Below are 21,582 nucleotides of genomic sequence, written 5' to 3'. Positions count from 1 at the left end.
GACCTATCACGAGATCGAGCCGACCTGTCGCACGATCGAGCCGACCCGTCGCGGGATCGAGCCGACCTATCGCGGGATCGAGCCCTATCGCGGGATCGAGCCGACCTGTCGCGGGATCGAGACGACCCGTCGCGGGATCGAGCCGACCTGTCACGGGATCAAGCCGACTTGTTGCGGGATCGAGCCGACCTATCGCGGGATCGAGCCGACCTGTCAGGGGATCGAGCCGATTCTAATGAGATGGGCAGTGGCGCAATGTCACATTTATTCTATGTTTTCGAATGTCACTTTGCCAGAAGAGATAATATGCAATCAAATAACTGTACACCTGCGAAAGTTCGTTGATCTCGTTCCCTTTGCTGCGCTCGTAAACATTGTGCTGACGTCAAAGATCTGGTGTCTGCCGCGCCAAAAAAGCTTAGCACAAATATATTTCCGACCAATGTTGCCCATTTCAACGTTCTGTGACTTCTATCTTCTTTCATGAGCGATACATTGAGACAAGACGCATGAAACATTTCATTCAGCCGCATTACATTACCACTCATAAGGTACGTATCATGGTGACAACCAGTACTGATTCAATAAGATAGTCAGCTGAGAGGCCGGGGCAGGCTGTCGCGGATCACCGTCAGCACTTAATGTCCCATCTAAGGTGTGATGTAGTTTGGGTAACCTAATGTAGTTTGCATAACAAGATAGTGCGACACTCACAAAAACGATGTCGCGCTCCTTATTTCACTCGGGACGGCTCAGTCATACGATTATACTATACGGAGCATGCGTGGAATTTTCATAAACAAATCCAAGATGCCCTTTAAAGAGGTTTGTGTGTATAGTGTGGATGCGATTACGAGGAACTAAATGTGGTTGGGAAGAAAGGACTGAATGACACAATTCTTGTTTCTGGTAGCAAATAATTACAATTGTGAAAAAGACGTTGTATCATTAAGCAGCGTTAAAACGCAGGGTTACACTGGACTATCAAAGGAAATTTTCGAAGCCTGATCTTCCCCAACAATTGCCGTGATGACTTATCAGATTCTGGACAAGCAGACATTTCAGTATTTTGGGAACTTCGTTTTATGAAACCAAGTTCTCGAACTAAAAAATCCGTAGATTTTTGGCGTAAATGGTAATTCTTGCGTAAAACCATATAAACCGAGGAAAACCCGTGAAAATAGTTCAGTACAGTAAAAGCCAAGTCCAGTTACATTGAAGTCCAGTATAATCTGTGAGAGCTAAGGCAGACGAACATTTCCATGAATCGTTAGGAAATCCACACGTCGTTACGAAATCAAAACCGCGCGTACACGTAACGTGGAAGAGCGACAATAAGCTAAACATGTTTCAGGCGAAGCCGTCAATTTCAAAGCCTGAACGCCCGAGAAGCAATAGGTGTCATTTTTGCAAGTATGTGTTTTAAGGGGTTTGCGCGCAAAAAACGTGGTTTACAAATTTAAGTGCAAATTGTGTGAAAAACATAGTAGGGACGTAGTCTGTGCTCGGGAGTCCATGCGCCCTATTCAACGAAGCTATGATAAACACCTGCGAGACGCCAAAAACAAAGCAGAAAATACCCCATTCGTCGACCATTTTTTACAAAGCACGCTCAGTCTCAAATCCGGGGAGGTATGGACCCTTTACCCCTTTCAGAGCTTAAAGTCATCTACAGAGCACAGGACCGTTCAGACAGGGAAATAAGCAAATTTATTCTGATGAGAGAAGTTGGCGACCAGACCTTTACGTACAGGGCTCATCTTGACCGATTATGCGAATGTGATAAGTGCCTTGATGTCCGATGCATGTTAGCTTAAAATTGCTTTCATGTATGACTGATGTCTGAAGCGCGATGCGCGATGCCTGTTTAATTGAAATATTTTGCGTATACACGCATATTTCGCGTATCTTAACTCTCAGTTAGATGTGCATTGTATTATAGAAATGGCTTGAAATTGCTCCTATTTTAATACCCTGAACGGTGGTGACCTGTAACAACTGTGGCTCGCTGTTTAAAAACCAAACTTGAGACACCGGGTAGGGTCAGCAGTCAATTTTGAATTTACTACTGATATTCCTCTTGATAAAGTCATGTAGCCAAGATATGGTGTCTGTCCATCCATTCTCCTGTTAATTCTGCGAGGAACAAGGCTATGCATAATGCCATCTACAAACTGACCTTAGGATTGTTGCTCATTGAAAGGCAAACTACTTGAGTGGGAAACCTAAACAGCACGAAACAGCTGCAAAAAACATACGAGAGCGTAGCACTGAGGTGTGAGCGGAAATAGTGACAGTTCAAACCACTCAGACAGGCAGCCTTAGTCAGGGCATGTCAGGACCAGAACATAAGGCAAGACTGCCTGGTAAAGCAGCCTTTTTTGCAAAAAAACATCGAACAATATCTCACTTGAGATAATTTGCGTGGCGATCACAACGCATGTCATAGTGCATTAATGTTCAAATATGTTGCATCTAAGACACTTTCAAAGTGCAATATCGGCGGTGTCATAGCGCTCAGTGTCTACCTTAGGCAAAAGCAGAATAGTCTGCAATAAATGTTGTTAAAAAAGCTTAGCATTACACATTGATTGTGCTCTAAAATTGCCTTCATTTGGATAACACTATTGCATACCGCTTGTGCATCACCACACCGTAATGCACCAGCCTGCCCACATCAAAATCATACAATAGATACCTGTTTCCAATGATAAGTCATATAGAGGAACCCTGTTCGCAATAGTGGTAAAATAGTAAATGCATTGTTCCCATGCGGTAGTGTTCAGCCGCAGCGAATATTACGCATGATTCCTTAGATGTCATTTTGTCACATAAACTGCCTTGTATCCGGACTGACGTCTGGCACATGTGCTTCAGGTCCTACAAATCCACGCGAACCTATTCATTTACTACGTATATATATATATATATATATATATATATATATTATTGTTCGCGATCTGCACCGAATACCGCACCGACGCTAGGCACACACATACTATAAGTCCTAAAGGCCATGCCGGCCTAAAATGTATCGACCATGAACAATAGCTGTGCGAACAACAGCAATACCCCGAACTATAAAAACAAATGTCTAACAAAGGTAGACCTAGAACAATAGTCGTCAACCGCTATCTTTATCTACTTAATAATCTAATAACTGTGCATACATATTTCCAAAGTTTTCAACATTGTTTTACTAGTGTGACGTTCATTGAACATCTCCCAAACAATGACCCGACCCTGCTGACACGCATGGCAAAAATGTCGCTGGACAGACAATATAATTCTGGTACATGTGAATATGCTGACAACTGACGAATAATCAAAATATCTCAGGTCAGATATTATAATTCTGTAAGATTCTTACCAATTAAACGTCTAAGTATATACGGTGTGGTGATACGACCAAACTTTATATCAGATTACGTTCCAATATGGCAAGGGATTTGTGAGCATGACCAATCGGCGTGTTAAGAAACGTTTTCCTTCATTACGTCAGGCCTAGACAGCGTCCAACTCAATGTCTTATCTACTCGCAGCACTCAGCTTCTAACTTCCGAAGGCGTTTCTCTTTGGATGACTTGAATGCTTAAGTCGAGTGGGATGAGCTCGTCACGGCTTAAAGCTCAAACTTGGAGACGGCTTAATGAAGCTTAAGGCTAATGAATTTAAGTGGTTTGAACTCGCCGCCGCTGCCGCCGCCGCCGCAAGCCAACTTCAGTCCACAAGAGAAACCTAACACACACGGAAATATGGAACTGAATGGCTGCTTTGGTCAAACACGCCAGACATTTTGGGAACATATTCCGATGACTGGCCCTGAGGATGCAAGCCGACGATAAGTTTTTGAAATGGTTCGGTGACCTGTTTCGAGTTTCAACTTCAAGTCGTCCCCGACATCCACCAGAACCACTCGTCTGCGAACGTGGGTGAGGGTACGACGAACCACCTAGTAACCCACAGCACACCCCGACACCGATCCTCTCGAGATCGACGCCAATCCCTTCATTCTGCGGCGGCCGAGTTTCGACAGACTGGTCCGGAAACAGCGCCGCGCCATTCCTTCAGCCTCGCGCCAAGACGGCAAGCGGCCAGGACGACGCAGCGTCAGCAACGACCAAATTACAAACTGAACTGCACAGTTAAGTGCGCGCCGGTCGCCAGGCGCGGCCGCGGCCGACTGACTTGTGGCCCAGCTCGTGGGCGATGGTGTACGAGACGGCGAGGCCCGTGTCCTGGTTGATGTTGCAGCTGCGGGTGGGCTGGCACATGCCTGACACCTCGGCCAGGCCCAGCGTGCTGCACGTCTCGTTCTCGCCGCAGATGTTCCGTCTGGAGGTGGCGGGCAGCCGGTCGGTCGAGAACGCGTACAGTGCACGGACGATGACATGTTACACAAGATGAGTCGGGAAGGTTTCGTTTCTTAAGTCGAATGCTGGATGTCCGATACAAAGGTACAGATTATTTCCAATGCAGATGCCATATCTTGCTAAGTTTGGAGCCTTTTTGCCAGCGAAGCGCAGACGCAGGGCGTCTGGCTTGAACAATAAACGCACTCTCAACGTAAAAGGGCAGCTCTGGCCCGGTCACCACGCTCCATAGGACGTAGTGCGGTGTGAACCATTACACACATCTTCGGACTGTTTCCAACAGCATGAAGCGCGACTATTCCAGGCGTGGTCGCCCTCCAGTTTTTTGAGATCTCAGCAAACTTAACTAACGCAGTTGCAATCGCTTAACCCGTTCGACTGCCTCGAAAACAAAGAATTTACCGATTGCGAAAGCCCTGAAAATCACTTTACGAAACTGCAAGGTCAACACATTTTGAATAAGAGAACGAAATCGTACTGGTGAAAGAGTGGGCGAACCTGTGTAGGCGGTCACATACTTTCGAGTGTAAACCGTGGATCGGCCGGTTTTGAGTGCTTTTTTTTAGAAAGCCTAACGGTTCTATCCTAAAATATTGCTATCGTGGCAGCCAGATCAATAGCGACATGACACCAAAGGTAATGCTTCGATGAATGTGCCGTGTACAAATCTCTAGGCGATTGCAGCCCTTTGCGGTTCGTGGCGAAGTGTCGTCCACCGGGAGCGATCGATGCAACTTTTACCCGAAATCGGTGTGGCCTTTAAAGAGAGCAAGAGCACGAGTAAGAGCAAGAGCAAGAGCAAGAGCAAGAGCAAGAGCAAGAGCAAGAGCAAGAGCAAGAGCAAGAGCAAGAGCAAGAGCAAGAGCAAGAGCAAGAGCAAGAGCAAGAGCAAGAGCAAGAGCAAGAGCAAGAGCAAGAGCAAGAGCAAGAGCAAGAGCAAGAGCAGAGCAAGAGCAAGCAGAGCAAGAGCAAGAGCAAGAGCAAGAGCAAGAGCAAGAGCAAGAGCAAGAGCAAGAGCAAGAGCAAGAGCAAGAGCAAGAGCAAGAGCAAGAGCAAGAGCAAGAGCAAGAGCAAGAGCAAGAGCAAGAGCAAGAGCAAGAGCAAGAGCAAGAGCAAGAGCAAGAGCAAGAGCAAGAGCAAGAGCAAGAGCAAGAGCAAGAGCAAGAGCAAGAGCAAGAGCAAGAGCAAGAGCAAGAGCAAGAGCAAGAGCAAGAGCAAGAGCAAGAGCAAGAGCAAGAGCAGAGCAAGAGCAAGAGCAAGAGCAAGAGCAAGAGCAAGAGCAAGAGCAAGAGCAAGAGCAAGAGCAAGAGCAAGAGCAAGAGCAAGAGCAAGAGCAAGAGCAAGAGCAGAGCAAAGAGCAGAGCAGCAAGAGCAAAGAGAGCAAGAGCAAGAGAGAGAGAGAGAGAGAGAGAGAGAGAGAGAGAGAGAGAGAGAGAGAGAGAGAGAGAGAGAGAGAGAGAGAGAGAGAGAGAGAGAGAGAGAGAGAGAGAGAGAGAGAGAGAGAGAGAGAGAGAGAGAGAGAGAGAGAGAGAGAGAGAGAGAGAGAGAGAGAGAGAGAGAGAGAGAGAGAGAGAGAGAGAGAGAGAGAGAGAGAGAGAGAGAGAGACCGTGCCACCGAAAAAGTAGGCCAGAAGAAATTCAGCGACGTCGATGGTTTAGAAATGCTAGACAAACGAGGCAAAAGTTAGAAAAATGTTCAGGCAAATCATTTACAGTTTTGCACGCAAATGTTGTGCATCAGTGCACCTAATACAGCTCAGCTCTGGAAAGGGGATCTTCAGAGCATCGAGAATGCCCTTTTGGAGAAAAGCGTATTGCTCCATTCGCGTATGCACTGGCATTATGCACATTACGCCACAGCAGAACGCATCAATCCACCTGGTGGCTTGCACTCTCGTCTATTATCACCTCGTTCGTCCCCCGTCGCAAAAAGCGTCTTTCTGGTAGAGTTACGTCTTTGAAATGAGCCTGAATCCAGTGAAACTGCATGGGTTCAATGCAGCTGCGCGCCGCTGTACATCCGTTAAAAATACAGGAGGGGGGTGAGAGAGCACATATAACTGTTGACACCCAACGACGGCCAACAATAGACATTGTCAAGAGCCTTATCACGGGACAGGGCGGCTTTAATAACAGAAGACAGACCGACCCTGGCACCTGTTGCAAGCCTCTCACCTGGTAAGCAGGACGGCCACATCATGATGATTGGGATGGCTCTCGTTGGAGGGGTTCATTTTGATTTGCCAGCTACAGAAGCTCTTCAGAGAACTGTCAGCGTTCTCACTGATGTTAAAATGCAACTGAAAGCGGTCTCCGGCGCTGTGAGCTCAGCCAAGAGGCACAAGTGACAGCGAGTTATTACTGCTCTGGGGGTGAGGGGGGCACGGGGCGACGGGTCCACGGCAGGGCGCATCAGTCTAGCTGGTGGCTCAGGCGTCGCCACTTCCTTTGAACTATGAACACAATTTCCGAAATGGTGGCCGGTTCTGAGGATACGTGCTGAACATTTGACATTTCCAGAAGTGGCTGTCATGAAACCCGACAACTGTCGTCTTTCCTTTACATTTTCACAACATCGATCACCACATACCGGATTTACTTTCATGTCCACCACGCCCCGCTTACTATGCAAACTCACAAACATTTCGCTTGCTCAGCAAGCGGTGTCCAAAACATACCGTCGTATTCTCGATGGATTCCAGGATCAGTATCCGGACCAGGATGACATTTATGGCGTTGCCGATACTTGCATCGTGGTATAATTGTGCTACCTGGAATAGAGAAGTCAATGGTTGCGAGTATCTACTCGCCTTGCATATGCCTTCAAACCTCATACTTCACAACCAAAGTAGTGAGGGGCGCTCTTTGCACGCATTTGCCTCATCAAAATTTGTGAATGACGACCACTCGGAAAAGACGCCAGTTCATCACATGGTTCTTGAACAAGGCCATCGATGCGGTTGAACAGTGCCTGCGGGTGACGGCGGCCGATGATGCCCGGTACCCCACCAGGCGCGTGCGCCGTTTTGGACTGGAGTACCTCCGGTTCGGAACACCTCCAGCTACAATCGGGCAATTTGGCCCACTTGGTGGTAAAGGTGTGCATGGCCACCAAAGCTGAAGGTGGCAGCGGCTTGATACGCGCATGAGGCGCTCACGCACGGTGTAGCCCCCCTGATTGATGTGGTTCATACCTCACACTTCGGCTGTGTGCTGCTCACGTTCCCGGCGCAACACGATAACATGGTGACGGAACAACCCAACCAGGTGCGTTTCATCCGCTCAGGGAGCTACTAAGGTCGTGATTAGGTACAACTTCCTTGTACGTGTGTGCAAGGAAGTCGTACCACATATGAGAGTGGGCGTTCTGGGCTCTTGGACAATTTGGACCCGGTCGAGAAGCTCGTCAAGGATACGCTTGTTCGGGGCGAAGATCAGGTACTGCACCCCCGGACTTGGCTCCTTACCCATTCGGCGGGCTAGAGGCCGAGCGTTGGTCGAGTTCTTGGCTTTGCAGGATAACGGAGTGGCAGCGCAACATACCCAAGCAGGCTCCATTCCGTACGCGGTGTTAATGTGCCCACACCGCATGCTCAAACAACGTGCGTCCCTATGGCACTGGCTTTGAACGGTTAGCAACAGCACATGACACGTGGTGCGCCAGTCCTGCAGTTGATTTGAATGACATCCATATGCATGCTGTCCCCCGTGCCGCTCGGCCTGAAGGTCAAGACCTGCACTTGCGCTCTCATGCCCTTGGAGGCTCTTGCCGCGAACGTAAGGGGTAGGAACAACCAAACACGGTACATTGTTTGAGTGAGTTTTTTAAAGGTAAATTTCGTCACGACAGTCTAATTGAAAGCATGTCTGGGATCACAGCCACGCTAAGCATGGATTTTTGTGTAAACCCCGACACCACCAACCGGCCATCTAGCTAAACGATACCTATTTGAGGCCAAAAACTGAACGTGTCGCAATACCCGACATATTTCTATCCTCCCACCGAACTCATCTGACCTTGAGCGGCCCCTGCCATCGACCGCAGCCCATCTTAACCAGAAGCACATATTGAGCGAGGAAGCGTCTCGAATCCACACCTTCCGCCACGGATATGTTGAGTGAGATATGTTTTCACCGATAAAGCTACGGGTAGCGTACATAGAAGCAAACTGATATGTTCCAAGCACATACAAGCATAGGGGCAGGCACAGTTTGGCGGGATCGCTACAACAGTTGCGTGCGATGTGCGCAAAATCGTTTTGAGTGCTGTGTATTCGCCATTGAACGGCTGATGTCCCACTCATGAAACATGGCACACTGAGTCCTTTGAGAATATGCGCCCCGTTGATGTACCTGCTTCGTATGCGTGCGGTCAACAGCAGTGTCGGCACTTGAACATATAAGCTCGCCCCTCCCCTCCCCTCCCCCCCTTCCCCGCAAGCACTGCGTGAAACATAACGGCAAGAGGAGGACCTAGAGCTCCGAAATTTGATACACCTTATAGAGTTTTCAGCTGATATTCGGGTTCGCACCATTTTCTGGCGCAGGTGAGGTGGGTGACCCGTGGCGTGTGTGTTCACCATTGTGACCATCCGTCTATCTTCTATCTACCTCCATCTACATCTACATTTACCTCCTATCGCCGTATTTCACATTCGGACATGACCTTTACTTCCACAGGGATATTTATTGGGTCAAATGGAAGGCTTCAATGCCACACATGCCTGATGCCTGATGCGTTGAAATGCAGTCAGTGGCGTTGGCGCCAGCTGCGCGCGCAGACTCCCCCACCCCCTCTCACCCAGGGCCTGACTACGCCGATGACGAATGGACTAGGGTAGCGACAGCACTGACATATTTACAGCCGAAAATTTATGCAAGCAACACTCACGCCCCTCATGCTCATCACATTTAGGCAAAATTTAAACCGAGCAAATCAGGCTATTGTTCCACCCTACTCGGAACAGCCACTTTGTCCCCGAGATGACGGCATCGAGATAGTTCATCATGCGCAAAGTCGGTTGATTATTGGACACCCCACTAAGTCATCCTGAGTGTAGAACAGCCATTGCTATGTGTGGGGGGCGAGGGTCGGAGGAGGGTCGGACCCTGACTAACCCCATTCATGATGGTGAGCAGGTACGTCTCGATGTCGTCGTCTGCGTAGAACTGCACCACGTCCGGGTCGGCAACGATCAGCGTCTCGACGTTCCTCTCCGCGCTGACGGAGCGCGGCCGGCGGCGTGACCTGGCGTCTGACCTCCTGACCCGGCCCCACGACCTACCCCGGAGCGGGTCGTCGCGCGGCCGGCGCGTCCGTGCCCGGCCGGAAAGCGCGGGAAGCGGCGGCGGCCCTGTAGGTGGCAGCACCGTCAAACCACGGGGTGACGCTGTGAGCGGATGTTTCTCCGCCGGTGAATGAGCCGCGTGCAAGGCGATGGCCATTTTTGCAACAGAATAGAGCACGTCAGAGAGAGTTACACCCGAACATCAGGAACGACTTAGAAATGAGACGGAAATGTTCTTCCCGTGCCACCCTGAGTGTGGTAGTTTAATTTGCCTCCGTCATTGCCAGCCAGCCTCACCCATGAACAGCATGACCACCAACGATGACTCGCATCGATGAATCCTTACACCCTGTTCTTCCAGGACGTAGGTTCTTGCCATCATTTTACACATTTTCATACCTGGCTCCATACGTGTGCACATTGGCAAGTACATTTACCGCTTTTAGACTGAAACTACGGCATGCTGGTGCCCCAGCGACCGGCAGTTTAGAACATCGACGCCCCGGCACACGCCATCATACAACAGTACAAACCACAGGAACACGATCAAAACGACCAGCACCAGGGTCAAGATTCTCCGTCAGACCGTCTGTCGCGCTCACCGCCGCTGGGATGGGGCGGGCGGCCCGACGCACGGGCAACGCCGCTGTGATCCATGGTCGGGGGCCTGTACACCAGGTGCGGCGCCGGCCGGCCCCCGGCGCGCTGGTGACCTTTGACCGGCTCCACGATGTACTGGTGCTGGCCGGTGTGAATGTAGCCCAACTGCGGCAGCGGTGCACGGCAGCGTCAGTGGCTGGATGGGGGGCGGCGCCGCGGGTGGCAACCGCAGCAACCGCGGATGTGTCGGCGGCGCCCGACCAGTCGGCGGGAACGATCGCACAGACGCGGCGCCGACAGATCGTTCCACGGTTAAGGAGCGGGTTTCTGTGGACGCCGAACACGCGACAGCCGACAAATAGTGCAAATGGAACGGAAGTGGTTCTATGAGAACCCAGCCAGCAGAGGAAAGCCCGGCACGGTGGCTTTTAACCATCCCTCTGCGCGGTAACTGCTGCCGTCATTTAACACCGCTATCTCTCACACAGATTGGGGAGGGGAACCGAGATATAGCCGACAGCGTGCATCGAACCCATGACCTCGCCGTTGTAAAGGAGGCCTTCATCACCGTGACAGTAACCTCCACCCCACCCCACCCCACCCCACCCACCCACTGACAGTAACCTCCACCCCACGCCACCCCACCCCACCCCATCGCGCCCCATCTGGCGGTTAGCGCGTTTGAACAAACCCAGACGGTCCTATCTCAATTTTGCCGCGGTTGTGCAGGTACTTCGCCGGGAAAGCTGGGTACACGGCCGCATTGGAAGGCTTCTGCAGCCTAGCACAGTGATTGGCAGTATTTCACAGTGTAAAAGACAGCAGTTCAATCTCACACACGCTTTTTGAAAACCGCCGAGGGTGTAAGAACGTAACGTATATTGCTACAGTGAATCATTGGGCTAATAATTATCAGCAGCGGGCCAGGATACAGCTAGTTAACCATTGACTGCTCACAAACAGCACAAGCCTTCTTAAAAGGGCATGGAAAATGGATACACTAGAGCCTCCTGCCCCGACCTACAGCTGGTTCTGCTTCACAGACGTCTATCTTGGTATGGTGTACTTTCTTGTGCCAGATACCACAGTGTTGGTCAAAAGCAGGTCCGACTGTGGCGGCGGCCAGTGACAGGCAGCACCGAACCAACCCAGGCCAGATCCTACCGTACAAAGCCAGTCCAGGCCACTTCCGACCAGCCCAAGCGTGGGATCCACGGCCCCAGCCGCGGCTGCAGGTCTTTCCGTAGCAGCCTCAGCCGCAGCCGCCAGCGTACCAGGCCGCGGCAGGTGGAGAGGGCGGCCCGGGAGTGCGGCCGACCGCGCAGGCGGCCCTGCAGCAGGCAGTGGCGGCGTGGCCGGCGCACCGAGCCCGGCCGGCCGGCCGACGCTCGCCGCTCCACCACGAAGCCGGGCGCCAGCAGGCGCCGGTTGGGCCGCAGGTCCAGCACCACCTCCTCGCCGTGCGCCAGCTGCAGGCGGTAGTGGGCGGCCGCGTCACGGCGCAGGCCGCGCCGCCGCCGCCGGCCGCCGCGCCAGCCCCCGCTGACGTCATAGGAGTGGCGTACGTCGTGCGAGAGGTGCGCACCGTTGCGCCGCACGCGCTCCGGGTACGTGACGTGGTACGCGGCGAGGGACTCGACCATCCTGGCTGCGAAGGGAACGACGGGTGACGGCGGCTGGACACGCAGCTCGTCGGGGCGGCTCAAGCTAATGACGACATGGTGGAGGTGCTGGGACCGCAGCGTCTTTGGGGGGGGGGGGGGGGGGGGAGAGAGACACAGCAATGCTACGCTTCCCTTTCGGAACCAATGCTTTGCAACGCAGTGATATGGACCTGTCGGCACAGGCGTTTGTTCATAGCATGCACATTTTGTTCCCATTTCGGATGGTCTGTCACGGACCAGATTCGCTTGAAAGGTTGCAGGCTTATTTAAAGGCTTCTCGCTGATGCATGCAGGCGCATATCTTGTGTGCCCTCGTGCTCACATGCGCATGAGAGAAAAAGAGAGCCAAACGCACGCACGCACGCACGCGCGCACGCGCACACATACGCATACACATAAATTTACGTATCCCACGCATGCCTTTACAATTATCAAGCGAAAGGGTAAGACTACGTGCGAAGTTTCTTGCAACCTTTCCAGCCATTCTAGGCAAAATGCAGGAGCAAAGCAAACGGGTGGGTACCGAGTGGGCACCATTCACCAGGAGTGAGTAGCGGGTCGCCAAAGGCGCAGCACCATGCGTAGCGAATGGATTTGGTCAGGAGAATCAACCCCGTGAAGGCCTCTGGTACCTATCTGAAACTAATGGGCTTCATCTGAAGGAATCAAAACCCTTCAATGATTCGTATCGGCTTAGCTCTTATCGCGAGATAACCAAAATGGAGGCAAGAAGGCAGCCAATGGCAGGCGGGTGCGGTTCAGTCTCACGACAGGCAGTAGCAATTCGCTTCTAGCTTTCAGGAGCATTTGCTTTTTGATTGGATCGTGCAGGCAGGTACAGATTATTGATGGAATAGTAGAGCACGCAAGAGTACTACCATGAATCCATATCACGCAAAGCGAGTGCGAACCGAGTATGCAAACAGCCGCAAATATCGCGACACATACTCCTATAAATGCATTATTAGTACAGCATATCTATGCATGCGACCTTACATCCTTACTTAAATAAATATGTAATCACGCAAATGTTGATATATACATATATATATATATATATATATATATATATATATATATATATATATATGCTTGCGATTATATATGACGCATTCGTTCGTCTAGCTTCCTTCAGCCGAATGATGCTGAATCTCCCAATATCTTGGACATTTGCAGCCTGTGTCAAATTTGCCTTCAAACAACATGATTCACTGATGTATGACAAAGTAATATGAGAACCGGTGTGAAATCGAAATTGTCATCGTCCGAGATGCGGGTTTTTTTTTTCTTTGAGAAGAGGGGCTACGTCGTGTGCCAAATTTTCTCGACTAGCATGTCTTCACTTTTCGGTATCTGGAATCAGCGTCACCTCATCAAATATAGCGCAGGGGACGATGTCCACATTGTACCAATTTGGTTTTGTCTTTTTCGCTGTGGTTTTATGACTAGTTTTTTGTGTTTTTCAAGGTTTCAGTCCTCTCAACGGTTAAAAACACAAACAAACTAGTCATAGAACCACAGCGAAAAAGACAAAACCAAATTGGTACAATATGGACATCGTCCCCTGCGATAGATTTGATGAGGTAACGCTGATTCCAGATACCCAAAAGTGAAGACATGCTAGTCGAGAAAATTGGGCACACGACCTAGCCCCTCTTCTCAAAGAAAAAAAACCTGCACCTCGGACGATGACAATTTCGGTTTTAGACCGGTTCTCATATTACTTTGTCATACATCAATGAATCATGTTGTTTGAAGACAAATTTGACACAAGTTGCAAATGTCCAAGACATTGGGAGATTTAGCACCATTCGGCTGAAGGAAGCTAGACAAATCTACCCCGAATGCGTCACCTGCTAGAACCTGGCCGGTTTCACGCGATGCGACTCGCTGCCTTCTACCAAGTATTTTCATCTCACCAAAAACAATCCCCATACACGCGACTCACCAGCGCCAAGACACTGCGCTGAACAAAGACAGCCAGACAGCGGCGACGTGCAGGGGCATGGGCCAACGGAGGCCTGCCTCACAGACGCATACATCAATATACATCAATCGATACCGCTCGGCGGCAACGGGGCAGCCCAGGCGCCGGCTATCACTGCCCATAGGAACGTCCCATAAGACAGAGCGTCAGAACGTCCCGTTGAATGGAGCGTCAGGATGTCCTAGTGAAAAGAGCGTCAGGAGATCCCATTGGATAAAGCGTCAGAGTGTTCCGTGGATGGACGTCAAACGGTCTCGTTGGATAGAGCATAGGAGTGTCCCACTGGACAGAGCGTCAGAGCATCCGTTGGATAGAGCGTCAGAATATTCCGCTACGTAGAGCGTCAGAGCGTCCCGTAGATTGACGCCAGACAGCCCCGTTGGACACAGCGCGAAAGAATCCCGTTCGATAGAGCGTCAGAGCGTTCAGCTGGATGCAGCGTCAGAGCGTCCCGTAGATTGACGCCAGACAGCCCCGTTGGACACAGCGCGAAAGAATCCCGTTCGATAGAGCGTCAGAGCGTTCAGCTGGATGCAGCGTCAGAGCGTTCAGCTGGATGCAGCGTCAGAGCGTTCAGCTGGATGCAGCGTCAGAGCGTTCAGCTGGATGCAGCGTCAGAGCGTTCAGCTGGATGCAGCGCCAGAGCGTCCCGTTGGATGCAGTGTCAGGGCGTTTTGTTGGATTGAGTGGCAGAGCGTTTCGTTGGATAGCCATGCCATGCGATTCGCCTGGACCTGTTTAAATTACAATGCCCTAAAAGGAAAGCATGTTAGGTGATCACTTATGATCCGTGATGATTCAGACCGTCAGGTGTGTTCCACTTTGCATGTTTTTTCAATATTTGCTTCTACTAAGTTGTTTAATGAGTTTGCACATGCATGGCCAAACCCGCAGCCGGATGACTACGACCGGGTAAAGCCACAGGGCTACCAAGTGGCTGGGAACGTGCACGCGGAAACGAAATTTATCGTGCTGGCTAAAGTCTGCGTTCGTTATTAGACCACGGCACCAAAACTTCGCTGTCAGCCACCGTGATAATGCATGCATTCGAGCTGGGGCGTGCCTATTTTTATACACAAAATTCGCGTGAGAGCGTCCCACGTAACCCACCCACCGGAAATACAGTTTGGCAAGCATCAGCGGAGTAGAACAACTGGTCGTTTATTTCATATCTGCGCATTATGTAGTAGGTACATTAAGCGAATCAAATGTAGCCTTATCCGCTCAATTATTCAGTTTAGTTTAGTTTACATGAAATATTGAATGAAATTATTTGTAGTGTTCCGCGTGGGTCGCGGAGCACAGCATGGAGCAACGACAACTTCGGAGCTAGCAACACAATATTCACATAAAACATATTTGATTGTCCGTGAACATACGCTTATAACCACTCGTAATCATTACCATAGCTTTGAAAGTCGAGTGTTCATAAATTAACTAATATTTTCTTTATAACGTCCAGTACCTCCTGGTATAATGAATGTGTCAGCAAAAGCAGAATGACTATTAACCCATAAAGCCGAAAAGCCAGGAACCTATGGCTTTTCTTGCCTAATGATGTACCATAAAGACTATGCGAGCATGGCATAGGATAAATGCCATCGCAAAGAAACATCGAGTCCGCCAGCAGAAGCTAGCATGAAAACAAAACCCGCTCCTCTTGATGTCCATGCAACTGATGTTACGTATCCAGCCTGGGTTGAAACCAATCACTGGCTGGTCGAGCGTGACTGAAATTGCTTCATTCCGTGGCAAACCACTAACTAGCCAGCTCAGCAACTTGACACAGGAAATATGTAAGATTGGGCAGTGCCTCATACCCAACCGCTCACTGAAAAGATAAGCATGCAACGCAACATGCTATGCGCATGCAGTGTACACACATTGAAAACAAGCGTGTGAGCCGCGGCTGGAGAGTACTGGCGAACTGGTTTGCATCAGTTCTACAGCGCCTATCTATGGTGCGCAGCTGGTCATAACAGAATAATCCGAAGCTGTGAAGCCTGCTGAGAAATACAACACGCCTTTGTTCCAGATAAGCGTGCTCAGTTCTTGCGTCAGCTTGTTACCTTCCGGACAAAGATCTTTAAGGTACACAAATTACGGGACGAAGCAACACAAAAGTGCGCTAACACAAGTAATGATCGGGTGCATCAGTTTCCTTGCGGGCAAAGAAACCGCACTTGTTTGTGCCGATGCCACAGACATGTCTAATGTTAGTTATCTGCACACTTCGTGGCTCTGTTTGACATCCATAAAGCACACTTATGTATATATCACAGCAAAACATCTAGTTTTGCCACGACAACTTACAGCCATGCTACTGGCTAGGAAGTTGGCGACCAGTGAACATCGTATGACAGTCCAAACATGTGGAATCAAGGGTCGTTACGTTCCTGAAGCACCCCGTGCAGCTAATCCCCATCGCGTGCTGGTGTCCCCTGCTCAGTGATAGCCGCGTGCAGAGGGGACGGTCGGGCTCCCCCCCCCCCCCCCCCCACACTTCGGTTGAGCGCACTGCCGGGCGCCCGCCCCGGCCGCGCCGCTCACAGCTCCGTGAGAGAGCTCCATGGCCGTCAGGGACGACCGGGAAACGAGGCCGTCTTCGAGGGAGCTTACAGAATGGCTAGCCGACCGCGCAATGGCTCAACATGAAGTTCGTCCACGGCAGGACTGACATTCGAGGGAACTTACAGAGTGGTCAGCCGACCACGCAATGGTTCAACATGAAGTCCGCCACCAACAGGACTGATTTGGTAGTTATGAAACTGAAATAAACTTTCGAACACCACTGTGCGCACCATTGGCGAGCCAGGTTCAGTACGCACCCGAATTACATGGTTATGTAAGACACTGGCTCTACTGCACCTGCGACCGCGTCTCTTCCAGCGAAACCTTTCAAACTAATGGCTCTGCCCAACAGTCAGTCAATGGACAATAACCCTGACCCGTCGCAAGCGCCAAGAAGGAGACTCCAATCTGACTTCCGCACGGGTCTAAAAAGCCACGCTGGTTTTTACTTTATCGTAGATATCAAGCTTAGTTCGGTGCATCTAAACCGTCACTGATGTAGATCAAGTCGGGCATCTGCTAATGGTAACCGACGAGATCGCATGCATTTGACCCCTGACCAGCCTTGTCCCGGTTGACACATCTCTGATCCGTCACTGATTCGCCGTGGGCCGGTCACGCCTGCAACCCTCCGCTTAGCTTGTGCCAGGCTCCCAACTGTGACCATCACTGACAATATCCTAGTCCGTGGCTCTTGCCATCGTGCCGAGCCGCACTATCTTGACCCATCACCACCCGTGCCTCCGTGACCCGACACTACCCGCAGCCTCCCCTCTGGCCGGCCACTGACCTTGTGCCGGGTCGGGCAGCTGGTCGGCCGGGGTCGACGCCGACGCGCCGGCGCCGCCCACCAGCGCCAGCAGCAGCAGGGCCGGAGTGACTCGGTCGCACACCACCATCGCCCATCAGGAGGCGGCGGCACCCCGCATGCGCCCGCCTCCGGCTCCGGCGGCCCGCCGAGAGATACTGGCCGCGCCGCGCCGCGCCGCGCCGGGCCCGGCCGTCGCTCCTGCCGGCAGGGCGTCCGGGCACACCTGACTGACTGGCCGGCGGCGCGACGGCGCGACACAGCCTGCCATGGTCAACCGGCCCAACCGCCGGATCAGGACCGCACGGAGTCGCTGCCAGCGGGAGCGTGATGGCGCTGGAGCGATGGACAGTGCGAGAGCAGTCACGAAGACGGGCGGAGAGCGTGCCCTCGCCGTGTAGTGGCCCCAGGTGTGATGCGAGTTATGTAACTGCTACCGGAAAATATAACTCAAGCAACGATTAACGATTGACCGTGGGTGGTGTGAAGGGCGCGAGCACGATTTGTTGCCGACTTGTCATCATCTTTTTCCATATTCATGGCCAGACCACGGAGCATTTGAACCGATTCTAGAGAAACGTGCGACACACCGGTTTTGGTGGCCAGGGAGCGTAGACAATGGCATTGTCAGCCGAATGAATCACAAGATGGACTGTAAATATGGTTTTACGACAGGGAAACAAGGCAACTGAATGCCACGAGCCTGCTTCACGATGGCCGGAAAACTGAATGTCATTGGGTCTTAAGTTATCTTTAGTCTTCGTCCCTGAACAACATGTTCTAGTGAAGGCCACTTCCTTTAAACTGGTCGATTAGCTAACCAGGTGGTATACATGACCAGTGAGACGCCTTTTGCAACGGGGACATGCGAGACGTAAGTGAATTCTATCGTCCCACATGAAAACAAAGCCCACGCGAATAAAGCCGGTGATCTCTGGGAGGCAATGCGAATGGGACCTGCCACTGCGTTGGAATATCTTTTCTCTATGGGTTTGATGGGCAGATATGCACTAATGTTTGACGCTAGCGCACAAGCTAACACTAAGCACAGCTTGAAAATGGGATGCCCTTGAGTCTGGAAAAGCCTAACGACTTCGGTTGATGAAACAGAGGCGCTTGAATTGAGCTACGGTTCTTGGTGACTGTAACTCTAGCATCGTGAAAAGCGTATGCATTTCGGTTGACATGAATTTCGATCACTATTTTCATCGTTTTAAATTGACCTAACTGCTGATGCAGCTTCTGGGGCCCAACCTTCCTCAATATAGGCCACAAAACATTATATTGGAGGAGGATTTCGGAAGGGTGGCGTGTGCCCTGTCCGTGCAATATAGACGCATCTAAGGGCAGGACAGTTTGAGATATGTTAATGAGCTGAGGCCGGTACTTACGCCAACAACGCGCAGTTAGTTTCACGTCCCGGTCTTCCCTGATTGCCGATATCTGCCCTAAGCTCTTTAAGACACCTGAAAGACAGCGAATTCATAATTATCCCACGATAGTCCGTGATGGTATACACACATCGACACACGCTGTGGTCAGTGTGATTGTCCGCTCTCCTCTCAATAGGAAGTAGTTTGCCTCGTGTCGCCGCAAAGCCGTGTCGTTGAGATCTGAACCCGTTTTAGTTCCATACTTTTCCCTTTCACGTAATTTAAAAATTTGACCTTTTAAATGGCAATCGAAATGGGGAGGCGAAATCGTTTAACCGATTTGCGACCCTGCAGAACAAACCCATATAATCAAGTCGTCTGCATGCAACTGTTTGTAACTTTGCATGCAACTTCATTCTTTTTTATGGTTTCTAAGGAATCACGCTTTTTGTTGCCGCAAATCGATTACACCTGCGATCAGTGCTTGCGACGATATTAGCTTCTAGGCGACGTCGGTGTCAGGCCAAATCGCTCAAGTTGATTGCTCACAGTTCAAGCAAGACTCACCCGGCCTTAGGCATCCATCACAATCATTGCTGTTTACTTAAATCCGTCATCACCAAATTGTGGCGTGATGATAACACTGATGGTACAAACACTGTCCAATGCTTGAAAGCTATAGCCTCACCCCCAGCAGCATACCCGAGCCGGTGCAGCGGAGCGCAGAACACACAAATCCCTGTATCTCAGGCTGAGTATGCACCAATAAGTCATCTGCTCACTTTACGTCGACAACGTGCAATTTAAAAGCAACAACTGCTTTTCACTGTCGCGTCACCACATCCGCGTACGGAGACGGCTCAGCCTCGTTTCATTTGGTGCATTTTAACAGCGCAAATGTAGAACAGGGATGTCTACTGGCAGGTTGTGTTGTTTGAGCACGGAAAACCGCAGTGTGCAGCAACATTTTTTATCGCCATATGTAATACTTGATCACAAAACACAACACCCCATGTCCGTTCGGAGACACATCAGCCCTGTCATGGCATGCACGCCCTGCACGAGCTACGAAGTCGGCGGGCGGGAAGTGGCCGCTTCCCCAATTGGTAACGATCGCCCCCATCCGCAACAGTCTGCCGACCGCCTGAGCTCGAACCGGCCGAGTCCGACACTGCCTGAGTCCGAACCGGCCGAGTCCGGCACTGCCTGAGTCCGAACCGGCCGAGTCCGGCACTGCCTGAGTCCGAACCGGCCGAGTCCGGCACTGCCTGAGTGCGAACCGGCCGAGTCCCCGGCCGAGTCCGGCACCAGCTACCCTCAGCCGGGCCCAGCTCTGCGCCGACCAGCGCAATCAAGTCCGCTCCTGTCCTGTTCGCCTTTTGCGAAGGTCGGTCCAGTTCAGTGCAGCTCTGTTTGGCTCCGGCCAGCTCGGTCTGGCGGCGTTAGAACTGGTTCAGAGTTATCGCATCGGTCCGACCTGGTTTTGAAAGTTTGCAGGCTCTTCCATCCGCAGGCAACAACCGTACAAGCACACATGTGCCCGACGCGTGGCTGATTTTGCATGGGCTCCATTTAACACGCAACCGTTTGCGAAATGATGAATTAAAGAGCGAGCGGCCAGGTCCAGCCAGTGGAGATGTAGGTCTTGTATGCAAATCGCGCATGATGCTCACCGTTCCTCTGTCTAAAAAGTCTCATCTCCGACGACCCAGCCAGATCTCTCCACCCGGTCATCAAAAGGCCACATACGTAAAGGACGAAGACGAGTAGTTACGTCACCGAGCAAAGCTCTACATATAAGAATGCCCTTTCTCTACATGTGATGCTGCTGTGCTAAATGTTCCGGAGTAGATGAATGTCTAGATATGGATTTTCCCCACGGCCTCGCATCTGAGGCTGCAGCATTCTGCTGCCTCTGCCGCGTCACCCCACAGCTATCCAACACGGGGTTCCCGATGACAGGAGGCGCCGGCGTGCCGGAGCGTTCCTGGCCCCTCACGCCATCCCGGGTCGATGAGACACCGGCCGCCGCCCGGTGACTGAGTGATCATACACCGCGCTCGGTACACACTGGAGCTCTCCGAACGGGGGCAGATCGCTCACTATGCCAGGCATGAGTGGCGCTGGCGGGCTGTTGGCGTACAACCAGCTTACGCTGTATAAGCTGGATGCAGTGTTCTCAAGATAAGATTGCAGCAGTGTTCTCCGGAAATATGAATGGTTCTCGGTGGCTTATAAATGTTCCAAAATATGGGGACCGAACGAAAAGTTTATCTTGATTCTTGCAATACTTTATCATGGAGTCCTGTCCTAGAAAAACCGGTCATAGAAAATTCGAGGCATGGTCCTTGGCTATGCATGTGCCTATGAAGAGGCTTGGTCATTTGGGCTGTCATCTTGCTTTAATGCGTTTCAAGAAAGTAATTTCGACCAACATGCACGAAGAGCAGTGGCGACCTAAATACACAAAAACAGAGTATAGTGTGTGGGGGCGGGGCGTGGGAGGGGAGAGAGCGGACTCACGGCTCTCACTTCGACGCGGGGGGAGAACGGTCCCATGACTCCCGCACTTCGGGGCGGGGCCGGGGAGGAGGGGGACGAACTGATGGTTCTCACACTTTTCGTCCAAGCTTGACGTGAGGCCTTTGTCGATAATTAGAAAGAATCGGCCATTAAGGGGATGGTATTCCACTTTTTGGGACACACCTGCCCAAGTAAAGTTCCTTATCGGCGTTTGCGTGACTGGACATATGCAAGACAACAGAAAAGAAGACCGGAGAAAAAAGAGACGAACTTTCTGACTTCGTGCCACTTCCGCTGGGTCGAAGGGTCCAGGCACTTAAAAGGGGCGAGGGCATTGAAGTGAGCGGGTGCCGTTGAGCCTGATGCCAGTGCTGACCCGCCTGTCAGGATGTGCT

General features: G+C 51.3%; 1 protein-coding gene across 1 annotated transcript in view; it reads right to left on the bottom strand.

Annotated features, from left to right (window-relative positions):
- The window catches only part of LOC119100032 (A disintegrin and metalloproteinase with thrombospondin motifs 7), a gene marked incomplete at its 5' end in the record, with an annotated part of 52,882 nt that extends 41,149 nt beyond the window's left edge, over positions 1 to 11,733 (bottom strand). Inside the window, 6 exons of the mRNA XM_037223148.1 lie at positions 4,189 to 4,335; positions 6,549 to 6,673; positions 7,052 to 7,144; positions 9,492 to 9,727; positions 10,264 to 10,426; positions 11,536 to 11,733. Coding sequence (XP_037079043.1) covers positions 4,189 to 4,335; positions 6,549 to 6,673; positions 7,052 to 7,144; positions 9,492 to 9,727; positions 10,264 to 10,426; positions 11,536 to 11,733 — 962 coding nt within the window. The remainder of the gene's footprint in view (positions 1 to 4,188; positions 4,336 to 6,548; positions 6,674 to 7,051; positions 7,145 to 9,491; positions 9,728 to 10,263; positions 10,427 to 11,535) is intronic.
- Between the last annotated feature and the right edge of the window lie 9,849 nt (positions 11,734 to 21,582).

The sequence above is a fragment of the Pollicipes pollicipes genome, unplaced genomic scaffold, assembly GCF_011947565.3.
Source record: "Pollicipes pollicipes isolate AB1234 unplaced genomic scaffold, Ppol_2.1 Scaffold_4881;HRSCAF=5763_pilon_pilon_pilon, whole genome shotgun sequence".
NCBI classification, from domain to species: Eukaryota; Metazoa; Arthropoda; class Thecostraca; order Pollicipedomorpha; family Pollicipedidae; genus Pollicipes; species Pollicipes pollicipes.
This window is presented reverse-complemented; position numbering and strand designations above follow the sequence as displayed.